The sequence below is a fragment of the Lithobates pipiens genome, unplaced genomic scaffold, assembly GCF_037356315.1.
Source record: "Lithobates pipiens isolate NorthernLeopardFrog02 unplaced genomic scaffold, aLitPip1_a1.2 Scaffold_3, whole genome shotgun sequence".
Classification (NCBI taxonomy): Eukaryota; Metazoa; Chordata; class Amphibia; order Anura; family Ranidae; genus Lithobates; species Lithobates pipiens.
The window spans coordinates 213,832,817-213,849,660 of record NW_027507790.1 but is presented as its reverse complement, the minus strand read 5'-3'; the positions used below and the strand labels follow the sequence as shown (position 1 = coordinate 213,849,660).

The following is a 16,844-nucleotide window of genomic DNA, read 5'->3' as shown; positions in this document are numbered from 1 at the left end:
ACCTTAGTGCCCGCAGTTGATGTGGTCTATTGCTGTATGGGGTTCACTGAATGCTACATTCACCCTAGGGCAGCGTTGGCGAACCTTGGCACCCCAGATGTTTTGGAACTACATTTCCCATGGTGCTCATCTACACTGCAGAGTGCATGAGCATCATGGGAAATGTAGTTCCAAAACACCTGGGGTGCCAAGGTTCGCCATTACTGCCCTAGGGACGCAGCCCCCTCAGCATCCAATGCTCATCATTGCATCAACGGCTATGGGACATCTAGAACGTTGGGGGTTACGCGGGGTCATGCAAAAATAGAAGTATATGATGGTCGCCTCCCTGTTTTTTTCATCACTGCCATGAAAATGAGGAAATCTGTGAAGCCGATGGAACCCGGTTTAGTGTGGCTTCTTCCGTATGTGCGAAGATGCCCACAGCTGATCTGTGTGAGACCCTGCTGTGGATGAGTCAGGCAGCTCCATGTTCCCACACACATCTCGCCTGCGTGCCTGTGGGTGTGACTGTAGCAGGGGGCCGTGTCTGTGTTCCCCCAGGATAATAACGTGTGTGTGTGTGCACCGTTCCTGGAAGCACCGGTACACCAAATCGACCTTATTAATATTATTATTATAATACAGGATTTATATAGTGCCAACAGTTTGCGCAGCGCTTTACAAAATAAAGGGAGACGGTACCGTTAGAGAATCGGGAGGGCCCTGCTTGTGAGAGCTTACAAAGAATGAATGAGGTGCCCCTCAACGTAAAGCATTTCCTATGGTAAGGGTGACAACCCATTAAAGTTCCAATGCCCCCCCTGTGGTGGGTGTCTGGTGCCAGCTCTAGCTGTACATCCACTAGCTGCAGCTCTCCCCCCCCCTCCCTCCTTCCTCGGTGCTGCCTCTCTACTTCTCCTCCTGTGTCTGCTCTCCTCTCCTCTCTCTCTCTGTCTCTCTCCTTCTCTCTTTCTCTCTCTCTTTCGCCCTCTTGCTGTGAGCTGCTGATGATTGTTATTATTCACTCCCTCTCTTATTGCACTGCTACTGACAAGCGTTTGTCTGCGGGGGAGGTTTTCATCAACTCACAGGCTGTTGTCAGGAGAGGAAATTGCAATAAAGCGGCAGCAGCAGCAGCAGAAGAAGAAGAAGAAGAAGGAGCAGCAGCAGCAGAATCATTAGCAGCCCAATCCTCATCCTCCAGCTACAGCAACCGTCTTGGCGAGACCCCCGAGAGCTACCACACAGGCTTGTTATCTGTTTGTGTTATTCCGCTGTACTGGGGGGACGATAAAGCTGCTTTCCCAGGGAGTGTATTTCATGGGGATGTGTTCAAGGCAAGAGAGGATTCAGAAGGATATCGACATTGTCATCCAAAAGTGCAAGGCGGAAAAGGACTGCCTGTTTTCAGGTGAGTTATCGGGGGCGACAAGGCATCTCGATCCCCCCCCCTTCCTCCACCTTCCTCCCACTCCCTCCCTTCTCTCTGCTTGCTGTTCAGGGCATGGGCTGACAATTACAGGGCTGATTTGGTCACATAACGCCTTATTTATCGTAGTGTCTTTCATTAGAACTGTGTATCGCTCCATGGCGACCAAATTCAAATAGTACAAAGAGGTACGGCGCAAGCGAACCAATCCATAAGCAGCGCGGGGTTTGTTTGCGCTCGCCAAGCAGCCGAAAGCTGGTTTCTGATGGGCTGCCGGGACTTGGGTCGGCACATTGGGTAGGATCAGAGGCGGTTGGCAAAGTGGGGGGAGCATCGGATGTGGAAAATTTGGTGTATTTGGTCAACGGCAAGGGGGTCTTTTTACCAGTATTCATCAGTCCAATATTTTACGCACATATTATTATTAAAACAATTTCTATAATTATTAGCATTTATCATACCGATAAACGGAAGCACGGTTAATGGCAGATCATGCCACCGTCCTCCACCCATTTATGAATCCTTTATTTTTTCTGTACAAGATGACATTTTCTTGTATCTATGGCATGTGTAAGAAAACAGAGCTTGCTGTTCCTCTGTGTATTGCCTTTACATGATACGTATAGGTCTATAGGACTATAGATGTGCTGTGTTGTTGCTTTCACTGACAGCTGAAATTCCTTCGGTTGCCATGGCACCAGTGCACTTGTTGAAATAGGGGTTTCCTGCAATGTAAGGTGCCTATAGCTTGCTTACCTCATCAATGGAGGAGGTGGGAGGGTTGCTGCTGACAACTGGGAATATCTTATCATTTCATGTTGTCTTTTTTTTTTCTTCTAGATTTCAAATACTCGGACTCCACTTTCACCTTTACCTTCCTAGGTGGCACCAAAAGGTACACAGTGCATATATTCTTTATTTTATCCAAAGAATGTATTGGGCCCTGTGTTATGCATTGACTGTTGTTGCCATGGCACCACCTCTTCTCAGGTTGCTTGTGAAAGCTCGAACAAAAGCCACGCTAAGTCTCGTAATAGCTGAAGGTAAAGCAGAGATAGAGGGATGTATGAAGTCACATACTGGCTGCAAGTTGTGGTGACAACACGGCTTTGCTGTGTCTCAGAAAATAATTATTACCGGTGGGTTTAAATGGAAGGACTGGAAGACCTTAAAGCAGCTTTCCTTAACCTTTCTACCCCAGGCGAACCCTTGAAATTATTTTTACATTTCGGGGAGCCCCTGCTTAAAGCAGTTCAGTGGGAAAAAGGGATCTTACAAAAATGACCCCCTCTTTCAGGATGCCCTTCTCGCAGATAGCTGAAAACATCATTGGTATAATGCAGCTGGCTCTGCAAAGTGGTGGTGGTCCTGGAACTATGTGAGTACCATTAAATGAGAGGTTAACTAGCCACAGAGCAAGGAACCATCCAATTAGAGGTTAACCCAAGGAACCCCTAGCAAACCCTGGATAAACTGTAGGGTTTCAGGGATCCCTGTTTGAGAATGGCTGTCTTAAAATGTAGGTTTTCTTTTAAAGCATCTTTTCTCATCCTTTCTAGCCCAGGGGAACCCTTGAAATTATTTTCACATCTAGGGGAAACAATGTTTACACCAATTCATTGAGGGTCAGAGGGAGCAAGGAACCTTACATTGGTGGTAAGAATGTCCCCCTCTTACGGCAATGGTCAGAATGCCCTCTGACAGAAAGCTAAAAAGATCATTGGTGTCATGCAGCTGGCTCTGCTAAGTGGGGGTGGCCCTGGAACTATGTGAGTACCATTAAATGAGAGGTTAATTAGCCACAACGCAAGGAAACCCTTGCAAACTCTGGATAAACCATAAGGTTCCAGGGATCTCTAGTTGAGGATGGCTGCCCTAAAATGTATGTTACACCTTAAAGCAGCCTTTCTTGGGGCCTTGCTTCCACCAATTCATTGGTGATCAGAGGTAAAAAGGCAACGTGCATTTGTGGTAAAAATTCCCCCCCCCCCCCCCTTACAGTGATGGTCAGAATTCCCCCCTTACAGGCAGCTTAAAGACATTACTGGTGTCACACAGCTGGCTCTGCCAAATGACATTGGCCGAGGAACTATGCAGGCACCATCAAATAAGATGCCAACTAGCCAAGGCTCAAGGTACCTCTGGCAAACTTTGGATGAACCCCTGGGTTTCAAGGAACCCTGGTTAAGAATGGATGCCATAAATGTATGTTACCCTTGCAGTTATTATTTCATGAATATGTTTTGGTTTCTTTCTAGGTGTAGGTAACTGTAGCCTGTTCAGGTTTTATTGCTTCAATTTATTAGGAATATCTGGTGATTCTGCCAGTCCATTGTCTTTGATGTGATAATCTGACTATGCTATGCACAAAAGCAGATCCACACTAGTGTGGTCAGTTTGCATCTCAGGGTCACTCTGTTGGAGTTACAGGATATTGTGCCCATGCAGGCCCAGATCTAGTGTGGTGCTGGGTGGTCTGTGGCCCCACAGATTTTCGTTGTGCGCCCCAGATCTCTAAGAGTGCATACACTGATCCATGAGGCACTCTGATGAGGGCAATTGATGTAACGATTTAACTGATTTGGACAGTTGATGTAGGGGAGACTCGGACTGTGGCACTTGATGTCAGTTTGCCACTCTGTTGGAGTTACAGGATACTGTACCATTCGGTCCCATATCTAGGGGAGTGGGCTGTGTCCTGACAGATTTAAGTTGGCCCCCCCAGGTCTCTAAGAGTGCATCCACTGATCTATTTGCTGTAATGGTGACTCTGATTGTGACAGCTGATGTAAGGAATGCTCTGATGGGGACAGTTGATGTAACAGGGACTATTGCGGCAGTTGATGTAAGGGGCACTTTGACTGGGACAGTGAATGTAAGGAGCACTCTGATGGGGAAAATTGATGTAAGGGGGGGCATTCTGATGGGGACACCTGTTGTAATGGGGGCACTCTAATGGGGGCACTTAATGTAAAGAGGGACTCTGTTGAGAACCCCTGATGTAAGGGGGACTTTGATAGGAGCACTTGATGTATGGAGGCAAAGGTTCTGTTTAATCATCCTAATTCAACCTTTTCAGCAAAGAGGAACCCTTGAAATAACTTTCTAGTCTCAGGGAACCCCTGCTAAAAATTACTATATCTATTACTCATGATACATTAGCGTGAATGTCAGTGGGAAGAATGCTCCTTACACTTATGGTCATTGGGAAGAATTACCCCCGTACAAATGGCTAAAAAGATCAATGGTGTCAGTGGGAACTTATCTTAGAGACAGAAATCGCTCATTGTTCAAGGAATCCCCTAAACCTCTAGAGAAACCCTAGTTGAGAAACCCTGTCCTAGGCGTGTTCCCTGTTTACCCTTTCATCATCTCTGCACTACCTGTCTTACATTTCCAGGTTGTGACTTGTGGCACAGACATCCGCTGAGTGAATAGGGAACACTGGCCTCCCTGTCAAAGTGCATCCTGGAGTGCTTTGTACACAGACACCTCTGCGTTGCCTTCTAGTTGTATATATCAGTAGCTGCTCAAAATTTTAATTCTTCATTTTTTTAGAAGTACCTGGTAATTTGGCTTGTCCGTCTTTGCTGTTTCAGTCTGACCTTTCAGAAGCAGATCCACGCTGCCCTGGTCAGTTTGTGTCTCCGTGCCTCTCTGTAAAGTTATAGGATGCACAGCATACCAGGTAGACATGTGCAATCCGTTTTCTAACTAATCGAAATTTGGCCGGGTTTTGCATCTTTCGGACATCCAGGAGGAATCCGAATGTCTGAAATAAAAAAAATAACAAATTTCAACTAGTATGAAAGAAATTATAGCGAATATAACGAATGACATGATTTGGTAATTCGGTAAAGATTTAATGAAACAAACAAATGTAAATCTTACAGTCCAATCAGCTGATTAATTTTGTGCTGGAGGTTGGATTACTGGCAAAGATCCTTCCTGAGAAGTGAGTGAGAAGGGTGTTGTATTGTATTTGAGCAAAGGAATAGAGATATTGTCATTGTGTGTGTAAATAGATTCAATAAACAAACAACTTTCCAAACTACGAATCATTATCACGAATATAAATACATACATAAATATCTAATATTTATATAACGAATGAATTCGACACGATTTGAGATTCAGTATAACGAATATCGACACTCTACAGAAATAACACATTTTCCAAAAACAAATTAACGTAGCATAGCGAATATAACAACAAAATTATGTATTTTACTAATGACAACAAACCGAAACTAAACAAAATTTTCTGTTGTGCACAAGTCTAATACCAGTATCTCCTCGGTCAGTTCAGCCTCCATGCTGCTGTTTTCATATACAGTTGTCACCTCTATGAGTCTTGTTGTCAAACTACATTGTGGAGCTCAGCATACACAGCCGGGGTACTTACTTCCTCATCTGTGTGTGGCACCAAATAGTTTCCACCCACAGTCTAAACTTACACGCTGCGCACTTTCCAAAAAAAATAAAAAATGCTCTGTGGTCATTTTTTTATTATGGGGAAAAGTAATTTTAAATATAGTAACCAAATAATGTTGTGCGTTGTCTGCAGTGAATTTACATATACTATATAGCTCTACTGTTGTGATGATAAGGATCTGTGCATTATTAGCAGCAGTTTACAGTCCCCCTATGGGATCACTAGATGGAAAGTCATTTGGAAATAACAAAGTATCTCTCCCAATATTACCAACATTATGTCAAATGTTAAAAGCTGAGCTCCAGGCAAACTGCTAAATTCTTGCTATAAATACACATCTGTGAACAGTCTTTTCTGCCAAAGGATTTGCAATTCTTCCCAGCTAGTTCAGTGATTCATACACCTCTGCCAGACAGGGCAGCCAGGTGTATGAAGTTAAAGTGGAGTTCCACCCAAAAAAAAAAAATGTCATTAATGTGCATAAAAAATAATTTTTTTTTTACTCACCTCTTAATGCCTGTTGCTAGGGGGTCCCTTGTAATCTGCCTCCTTTAGCGCCTGGGTTCCTGATGTCACTTTCCTCGGCACAGGAAGGGAGATCAGCTCTGTCCCCTCGCTCTAGGCAATCATCTGGTACATGTCACAGGTCCCTGATGATTGCGCAGCCAGTCATGGCACGTGGTGCAGCCCGCACATGCGCAGTGGGTGCCCGGCTGTGAAGCCGGGCGCCCACATTTACAACGCCGGTGCCGCCGAGCGGAGGGGGAGAGGAGCGGGGCTTCGATCCCCCGCATCGCTGGACCCTGGGGCAGGTAAATGTCCAATTATTAAAAGTTAGCAGCTGCAGTATTTGTAGCTGCTGACTTTATTTTTTTTATTTTTTTTTTAAGAGGAACTCAGCTTTAAAGAATATAGTGGTGTCATCTCTCCAATGAAAGAAAAGCCTCTGTTTAATCTGCAACTGCCATGACATATGAAGGACATAACCTACAGTCTCTTTCCCAACCTGTTATACATAATCTACAAACCCCTACAATTCCCCCACAAATTATGTGACACTTGTTTTTTGAGTAAAACGACCTTACAACCTTTTTATTAACAATTAATGTGAATTAAATAAATACAATTTTAAATAACCATTAACCAACTTCTCTATATACTTTGGGGTCTTCGAAGGCAATAACACACAACTTGGTCACTGCGACAAACTTCTTCTAAACTTTAGGCCTCCAGTCTCCGACTCAGAGACGGTACTCAACTTTCACAGTGACCTACATTTTACCCCCTCCTGGTTAACCCCTTGTTAACTGGAAGGTACCTGAGAACCCCATACCACAGATGTGTCCTAACCATGTTTATATATATTATTATATATAACAGCCATCTTCTCTTCCTCCAAAGACCCATCACTGCCGGGCTTTTATGACAGCCTCCTTTTAGTACCTACCAAACCTTGGGAGGGTGGGTGGGAATCTCTTTCTCCTCCACTCTCGAATGACATCACTTCCCCCCTTCTCCTCCACTTCCTTCACACCTGCACCTCCCTGGTCCAGCCACCCCCATTTTCTTAAAGGGGTCACATTTTTCTGCCTAAATGCATCACTGTGCTATGTCCACCCTGCCATGCCATCCCTGCATCCATCCCTTCTCGCCTTTACTCCTGGACTCCCTTTATGCTGAACGTGTGATCAGTTGTGACTTCAGCCATTGGATGGTTTGACAGTTTGGCTGAGAGCACCACCAATGTCACAGTTACATTCCAGGACACATGAAGGAAATGTAACTGTTTGGGTTTACTTCCACTTTATTAGCAACTAAACACGTGACGTCTAGTAATACATCTCAACCAGTCATAAAGTAATATTTGCTAATCGAAATGTGGAAAAGAATTGATATATAGCCCAATCAGTCCTTAGTGACAGGAATTTTCTTATTTGAAGTCAAGATATGATATTCTTGTCCCAAAACTCCTCAGTGGCCTGTGTATGGGATCATGTGTGGGATCATGTGTCCATGAGTGCATTGAGGTTAAGGGCGTAGATCCATCAAGTCTCTTAGGAACTGCTAAATGAAACTGGTGATGTAGAAGTGATTATAATTTACTTATAATTTAAAGTCACTCATCTTTTCTTCTCTTACTTTCTAGGATTCTTTGGTGTGTCCATATGCTAAGAAATGTTGTAATCCTGTAAAGGAGGCACTGCACATATGGGGTTTGATTTACTAAAGGCAAATAGACTGTTTTGCAAGGGAGGTGAAGCTATGCTGACTTCCATCATCCAATTATGTCCAAGCAAAAATAGTATTGTTTTTTTCTTTCCCTTACATGTGATTGGATATTCTTTGCAAAGTAAAATTTCCCAACAATCTTTGAGCTCTGGGGAAAATTCCAATGCAAAATGCAATTTCTATTGCAAAATTAACACACTGTTGGCCTTTGAAAATCAATCTCATGGCTTCTGCCAAGGGGGATTGTTGGACTAACATTCAGGCACAGCCAACCAGTCAGTGTCTTGGTATAAACAGTAAATATGTTTTCATTGGAAACGACATGACCAATAATAACAATTGCTTACATTAATAAAAAAGTCTGATGTCTATCAAATAGATACGAGCTTTAGTTAAAGAGTAAGTTCCCCTTTACAGAAAATCTATAAGTTTAACTTACACTGGACCCCCCCCCCCTGGTCTTGCTGTAGTGGAGGCCCACGATCCCCCACTGTCAGATACTGGGGCGTCGCTTTACCGCTCTGAGGATTTGAAATCCTCCTGATTTCTTTCCTCTCCCTACACACTGAGAGGTATGGAGAGGAGATTAAGCCGGGGGATTTCACATCCCGGACCGGTGAAGAGATGACCCGGTGTCTGACAGTGGGGGATCACGGGACTCAGGAACAGTGGGGGGGGGGGGGGGGCTTGGGGGGAGGGGGTCTCGTTTAAGCTCACCTTGCAGATTTTCTCTAAAGGAGAACTTACACTTTAAAGTGGTTGTAAACGCTTACATATACCCAGTGAAGTGAATGGCCTCAGGCGCTACTCAGATGAAACAAATCCTCCTACATAATGTACCTGTCTAACATTCAACATCCGATTCAGACTTTCCAAACAAATATTTCCAAAGGGACAAATTCAAAAATTTTAGTTTAATATGTACTGTTTTTGTATGAGAAAATTTGGATACGAAGGAGTGCATATGATCAAAAACAATAAAAAACTAATCGAGCAAAAAAAAGCCTTTATCGTTTGAGAATCTTTGTACATTTAGTACCGCCCTTAGTTTTCTTTACTGTTGTATTGATGCATGCAACTTGCTGTTAAACATTGATGAAAACCGGATGATCGTTCGCCCGATTATCTTATTGTGTGTACCCAGCTTTACATTGAATAAATGCCCCTCAAATGCTGTAGATGCTTTTAGCGAGTATTGTGATAGATGTCTATGGAGGCTTTGGAAATTATTTGATGCGCCAAGAAAGTGGCATGGGGTATACATTTTGTGGCAAAGCGAAAGCAACGTGTAAACAGGACTGTAAGCTAACCATTTTATTTAGTGGCAGGTGCTTCGATTGTCATTCAAAGTGCTTTAACCACTTCATACCCTGCCCATAGTCAATTGACATCCGCAGGAGGGATCTCCCATCCTGGGCAGGCGTTATATGACGTCCTGGGCTTCCCGGCCGTCTAGGGGGTGCGAGCGTGAGCATGCGCCGATTCACTTGGGAGCCAGTGCGCGCGCCCGGCGGCTGCAATGTCCACTGGGCACCCACAATTGCCAGGAACAGAGGCGTGACGTCGATCTGTGTGTGTAAACACACAGATCCACGCCCTGTCAGGGGAGAGGAGACCAATCGTGTGTTCCCAGTACAGAGAAGCACTGATCGGTCTCCTCCCCTTGTGAATCCCCTCCTCCTACAGTTAGAGCCACTACCTAGGTAACACATTTAACCCCTTGATCGCCCCCTAGTGTTAACCCCTTCCCTGTCAGTGACATTTATACAGTAATCAGTGCATATTTATAGCACTGATCGCTATATAAATGTGAATGGTCCCAAAATAGTGTCAAAAGTGTCCAATTTGTCTGCCGCAATGTCACAGTCACAATAAAAACCTCAGATCTCCGCCATTACTAGTAAAAAAAAAAATGCCATAAATCTATCCCCTATTTTGTAGACTCTATAACTTTTGCGCAAACCAATCAATATACGCTTATTACAATTTTTTTTTACCAAAAATCTTGTCACTCTTCTTTTGTTTATAGCGCAACAAATAAAAATCCCAGAGGTGATCAAATACCACCAAAAGAAAGCTCTATTTGTGAGGGGAAAAAAAATGATTGATTTGGGTACAGTGTTGCATGACCGCGCAATCGTCATTCAAAATGCGACAGCTCTGAAAACTGAAAATTGCCCTGGGCAGGAAGGGGGTGAAAATACCCTGTACTGAAGTGGTTAAAAAAGCTTGTCCAATGCCACATTTTGAAGCAAGTGTAAACAAGCTCTTATACTTATACAAATTGATCCTGTGTTTTTTTCAAGCTGGCTTTGTACACAGGAGCACAGTCATGCTGAAACAGAAAAGTGACTTCCCCAAACTATTGTCACAAGGCCCAAAAGCACACGCTGAAACCTCTATGTATTGTATGCTGAAGCATTAACAGTACCCTTTACTGGAAACATGAAAAACTCGATAATTTGTAGGGGTAACCTCATTAATATAGTGTATGCCAGCCCTCAAGTTTCTGTCTGTAGCGCTAAAGCATTTTTCAGTAACAATTGATTGCTCAGTTCCTGTGCTAGGGGGCATACATCAGGAAATTTTCTGCTGGGAACTTTGAAGACCTCTATTCCAAGTGCTGGCTGACTCATTACAGGTTACAGGTCTATTGAGGAACCCCTGTTCCACCATATTAACATAGCTAACAGGATCCCAACTCCAATGTGCACTAAACTAGCCTCTCTTGGTTCATCCTCAACCACCAGCCTCAAAACCATCAGACTACTGGATACATGGTGCAGAAAGGGGCCCCATCTCTAACCACACACTGGCCAACCCAACCTCACCAGGATTATCCAGGTAACTGCACCCCCCTCCCCCCTGAAAGGTGCCAATTGTGGCGCCGGAGGGGGGGAGGATTCCGATGAGCGGAAGGTCCATTTTAGGGTGGACCTCCGCTTTAATTGACACCAAGTTCTCTTTTTTGCTTTACTGAACATTAAATTGTATAACAAAGCTTTGTCTCACACAAAGGACATTCTTCACAGCTCCATAGAGTCCCATCCTCTGCCCACTCTATAATAAAATATGCAATAGTCTTCCAGCTATTACGGCCTAATCCAGTTAGGAAAAGAGGTAACTCTATTGTTTCCCAGAGGGGTTAAGCCATTGTCTGGTAAACTAGAATTTGTTGGACTTTAATCAGGGGCACACTGTCCACTCTCTGCTGACCAACCCCTTAATTCTATGTCCTGTGGGGAGAAATTGAGGACAGAGGTTGGGAAGCATGGCAATGAGGGGATAGGCATTTCTGTTATGAATGAATGGGGCTTGGAGAGAGGTGGAGGCCCTCTGCAAAGCTTTGGTCTTCAAGGAACTGAATTGAAGATGTTTTGCAGACACTGCTATTGTTATGTACCTGCACTTCAGCCTTGCTTCTGTCATAGATTCCAGGTCAGAAAAAGTAAAGAAAATGTTACTTTAAAGCTTTATGTAGACTGCTGCTGGTAAACGGATGTTTAGGAGCAGTTGGGCATTTTTTTCAGCTGCCCCTGAACTCCTCTGTTATCTTATCAGTACATGTACACAGGGTTGTTTATAGTCATTTCTAGGCAGTTGAGTTTAGAAGCATTTTTTGGAAGGCAAAAAAATGCATTCAGGACGGATGTTCAGAGGCATTCGAAACGGCAAATGCCTGTAACCTCTTGTAAACGAGTGTAAGTTGTTTAGCCGCGTTTCGTTTATAGGCGTTTAAATTTTTTGACTATTTGAAAAAAAACACTTCTAAACGCAAACGTGGCTAAACAAGGCATGTAAATGTGGCAAAACTGACGTTTTTAAAGGTCGGCTGGCGACTCGGATGCTCTTTAATACAATAACTTTATTAAGCCCAGGAAGGCAAATCCTTCTGGGGCTAAAGTGCTTAGAGTAACGCTTTGTTACTTTAGCCACCTACCATTCACTATATTCACGAGCTCCACAGTCCTAAAATGTTGGTTATTGCAATATGCAATTAAACTATATGACCAAATGTTTGTGGATACTTGACCATGCCTGTAACCTCTTGTAAACGAGTGTAAGTTGTTTAGCCCCGTTCCGTTTACAGCCGTTTTTAATTTTTGACTATTTGAAAAAAAAAAAACACTTATAAACGCAAACATGGCTAAACAAGGCATGCAAATGCGGACATTTTTAAAGGTCGGCTGGGGACTCAAATGCTCTTTAATAAAAGTACTTTATTTGTTACATGGATACACAGGTACAGGCTATATTCTATTGCATTTGGGCCATGAAGCCTTCATCAAGCTTTGATGAAGGCTTCATAGCCGAAACGTGTCAGATTATAGCCTGTACCCTTGTATCCATGTAACAAATAAAATACTTTTATTCAAGAGCATCTGAGTCGCCAGCCTTCCTGATTTAGGAGTTTCACTTGTGGGGCTTGAACGCCCTGGCTAGAGCACCGGATCACAGTTCGTGGACTCTTATATAGACAGTGGAGCTGGGGTAACATTTTGTTTCATTTTTAAAGGTCGGTTACTATCTGTAAAGTTAAATCGTTCAGGAGAGGTTGTATAATTAAGCCTAAGTATATTTCTTTATTGTGGTTAACTGCTGTGAAATGTTGTGTATCTTACATAAGGTTGTTTGTTTTCTTTTCATGTGTTCATTGTTTCACTTTCAATTCTCACAATACAGGAATTAGAATATGCTTGATGCATTTCTTAACAAACCTCGACTGGCTGATTTTGGGTGGCTTATGGTTTTTTTTTCACATGTTTAGCTTGATTTGTTTAAGTGTTTTAAAGAACTGCTGTGGGAAAATGAAAAGAGAAATCCCTCCAGTTTGAAGGCAGGTTCAGTCTACTTTTTCCACTGCAGGTGGTGATTAACTACAGTGGCGTAGCAGGGGAAAGGAGGTTAAGAGGAACATGGTTCCTTTATGGTTTCCAGGGTCACTGGGGAAGCTATCCAATTGGATGCTGCCACCCCATGTGACTCTAGCAGCCATCTTGGGTCAGGCAGAACCAATTTAAGGCCCAGGCTTGGTGCACATTTCACGTGTGGGTAGTGTAGGGACAGGTCACCTGTCTGACAGGGACAATGAATGGTGACACAGAGAGGTAGGGAAATGATAGGGATACGCCATCCTTCTGGAGACCTCCCCATTTGTGCTCGGACTGGCCGGGCTGCATTCAGCCTCTCAAAACAGATGCTGTCAGCACATCTGAGACCTGCTCTGCTACACATTGCTGATATTGCTATGAGTGTTCCCGGTCGGGTTGCCGGGTTTGTTGTGAATTACTGGATTCTGCATTAATACTGATGATGAGTGGGTAGGAGATGCGGTGAGGTCTGCGTTCTTTGTAGTCCATCAGAAATTACAGTAGGCAGGCAGGGCTGACACCACATGCTTTGAAATTCACAGCCAAAAATGCACTGTGTTATGTCAAAGATGAAGATATTTATGAAAATATTTCTATATTTCTGGCACATCAACAGTTATTTTTCTGCACTTAAGTTTGCTTAGAGGTTTAAAGCATGGGGAAACATGTATATATTACAGAGGTGTACAAAATATATTTTTCTTCAGGTTTACCTTGACATACGCTTTCAATTCATTGAGTGGATTTCCTCTATTTCCAACATACTTCTGCAAGACTGATTTTATTATATAAATATCCTTGTGAGCGTCATCTTTATATAATTCATATATGCCTGAAAGCTGAAAAATTCATGATGGCTGGTTGCAGGACATAATAAATTTATAATAGACCATATTAAACATGTGGAAAGCCCAAAGCTAAATAACTTTCTGAAATGTAAATGTATACCTGCTGTTTCTGCTAAAGGTTTTAACCACTAGCCGACCAGCCACTGTCATTATACTGCGGCAGGTTGGCTCCTTCCCACAAATCGCTGTAGCTGTACGTCGGCCCTTTCAACAGCTATAGCAGGCATGCGAGCGATCGTGGGCACGAGAGCCAAAAGGGGGATGTGTGTGTGTAAACACACTCATACCTGTTCTGACAGGAGAGGAGAGACAGATGTATGTCTCCTCCTCTAGTCAGTCCCATCCCCCCCACAGTTAGAAACACACATGAGGGAACACATTTAACCCCTTGATCGCCCCCTAGTGATAACCTCTTCCCTACCAGTGACATTTACACAGTAATCAGTGCATTTTTATAGCACTGATCACTGTATAAATGTCAATGGTCCCAAAAATATGTCAAAAATGTCTGATCTGTCCGCCACAAAATTGCAGATCGCCACCATTACTAGTAAAAAAAAATATTAAAAAAATGCCATAAATCTATTCCCTATTTTGTAGACGCTATAACTTTTGCACAAACCAATCAAAAAACACTTATTGCATTTTTTTTTGTTCTCCAAAAAATATGTATTTTAGAATATATATCGGCCTAAACAGATAAAAAAAAATATTTTTTTTTACATTTTTTTTTGGGGGGGGGGGGGTATTTATTATAGCAAAAAGTATAAAATATATATATATATTTTTTCAAAATTGTCATTATTTTTTTGTTTATAGCGCAAAAAATAAAAACCACAGAGGCGATCAAATACCACCAAAATAAAGCTCTATTTGTGGGAAAAAAAGGACGTCAATTTTGTCTGGGTACAACGTCGCATGCCTGTGCATTTGTCAGTTAAAGAGGCGCAGTGCCGTATCGCAAAAAATGGCCTGGTCATTAAGGGGGCAAATCCTTCCGGGGCTGAAGTGGTTAGAGGAACACTTTGTTACTTTAGCCACCTACCATTCACTATATTCACTAGCTCCACAGTCCTAAAATGTTGGCTATTGCCATTATACTATATGACCAAATGTTTGTGGATACTTGACCATCGCACCTATATTAGCATGTTGGATATCCATAGTTATTAGTATAGAATTGCCCCCCCCCCTTGCAGCGATAAAAGCCTTCACTCTTCTAGAAAGCCTTTCCACAAGATTATGGAGTGTAAATTTGTCACCATTCAGCCAAGAGGCCTGGCTCCCAATCTTTCTCAATTCATCCTGTGTTGGTTTTCTATTTGTTACATAGTTACAATGTAAGTATGGTTGAAAAAAGACACAAGTCCATCTAGTTCAACCAACAAAAGAGAAACAAAAAAAAAAAGTACAATCCTATATACACAATCCTATACCCACCGTTGATCCAGAGGAAGGAAAAAAAACAGCAAAGCATGATCCAATTTGCTCCAGTAGGGGAAAAAATTCCTTCCTGATCCCCCAAGAGACAATTGAATATTCCCTGGATAAACTTTTACTATAAATATTAGTATCCAATTATATTATGTACATTTAGGAAAGAATCCAGGCTTTTTTTTAAAGCAATCTATTGAGCTGGACAGAATAATTTCTTACTGTGAAGAAGCCTTTTTATATTTGGAGATTTGGAGATTAAATCTTCTTTTCCTCCAGATGTAAAGAGTGCCCCTTTGTCCTCTGGGATGACCTTACATTGAATAATTCAACACCAAGTTCACTATATGGACCCCTTATGTATTTGTACATGCTGTTCATACCACCCCCTTAATCTCCTCTTCTCAATGGAGAATAAATTCAGTTCCTCTAATATTTCCCCATAGCCGAGTTCCTCCATGCTTCTTATCAGTTTGGTTGCCCTTCTCTGCACTTTCTCCAGTTCTCCAATATCCTTTTTGTGTACTGGTGCCCAAAACTGAACTGCATATTCCAGATGAGGTCCTACTAATGATTTGAACAGGGCCAAAATAATGTCTCTCTCTCAGGAGTCCATACCTCTCTTAATACAAGAAAGGATTTTGCTCGCTTTGGAAACTGCAGCCTGGCATTGCATGCTATTATTGAGCTTATGATCTACCAAAACTCCCAGATCCTTCTCCACTATGGATCCCCCCAGTTGTACTCCACCTAGTATGTATAATGCATGCATAGTCATAGCCCCCAAGTTCATAACTTTACATTTATCAACATTAAACCTAATTTTCTACTTAGTTGCCCAATTAAACAGTGCATTGAGGTTGGCTTAAAAGTTGGAGACACCCTGCAAGCCCCTGTACACACGGTCGGAGATTCTGCCAACCAAATCCATCGTATTTTGTCTGTCAGATTTAGTCTGACGGATTGTGACCGAAACTGTTGCATACACATGGTCGGACTAAGTTGTCGAAAAATCTGATCTTTCAGAACGTGATGACGTAATTTCGTTACGATGGGACTACATTCAGGCTAGTAGCCAATAGCTTTGATGTAGGAATTTGATCTGAGCATGCGTGGCACTTGGTCCGATCAAAATTCTCTACACATGATCGGATTACGTCCAACCGGCCCAGTTGGTCGGGAAATATTTCCAACATGTTGGAAAATTGGGTCAGACGGAGATTCGGACGGAATCAGTCCGATGCATACCACACACAGTCGGATTATCTGATGACACGGTCCAATAAGACGCATTCCGACGGATTCTCCGACGTGTGTACGCGGCATAAGGATGTTATTCCCCTGCATAGCTTAGTGCCGACTGCAAACACTGAAATTGTATTTTTAATCCCAGACCCAATATAATTTATAAATACTGTATATTAACCACTAGAGATCCGCGCTATAGCCGAATGACGGCTACAGCGCGGACTTGCTTTCGATCACGGCGAGCTGGCGCCAGCTCATCAGTGCCCACCTGTGCCCCCCGCCAGTGCCACCTAAGATTAGGCAACAGTGCCCCCTATCAGTGCCCACAGTGCCCCCATCAGTGCCCATAGTGCCACCCATCAGTACCC

The 16,844-nt window shown here is 43.0% G+C and overlaps 1 protein-coding gene across 3 annotated transcripts in view; it reads left to right on the top strand.

Moving 5' to 3' along the window:
- Window positions 1-358: 358 nt before the first annotated feature.
- Window positions 359-16,844, top strand: part of PARP8 (poly(ADP-ribose) polymerase family member 8) — a 452,966-nt gene continuing 436,480 nt past the window's right edge. Inside the window, exons 1-2 of one of the 3 annotated variants that reach the window (XM_077462766.1) lie at window positions 359-1,393; window positions 2,252-2,306. In XM_077462766.1, coding sequence (XP_077318892.1) covers window positions 1,303-1,393; window positions 2,252-2,306 — 146 coding nt within the window. In that variant the 5' untranslated portion in view covers window positions 359-1,302. The remainder of the gene's footprint in view (window positions 1,394-2,251; window positions 2,307-16,844) is intronic. The other 2 variants (XM_077462768.1, XM_077462767.1) reach the window with 2 other exon arrangements.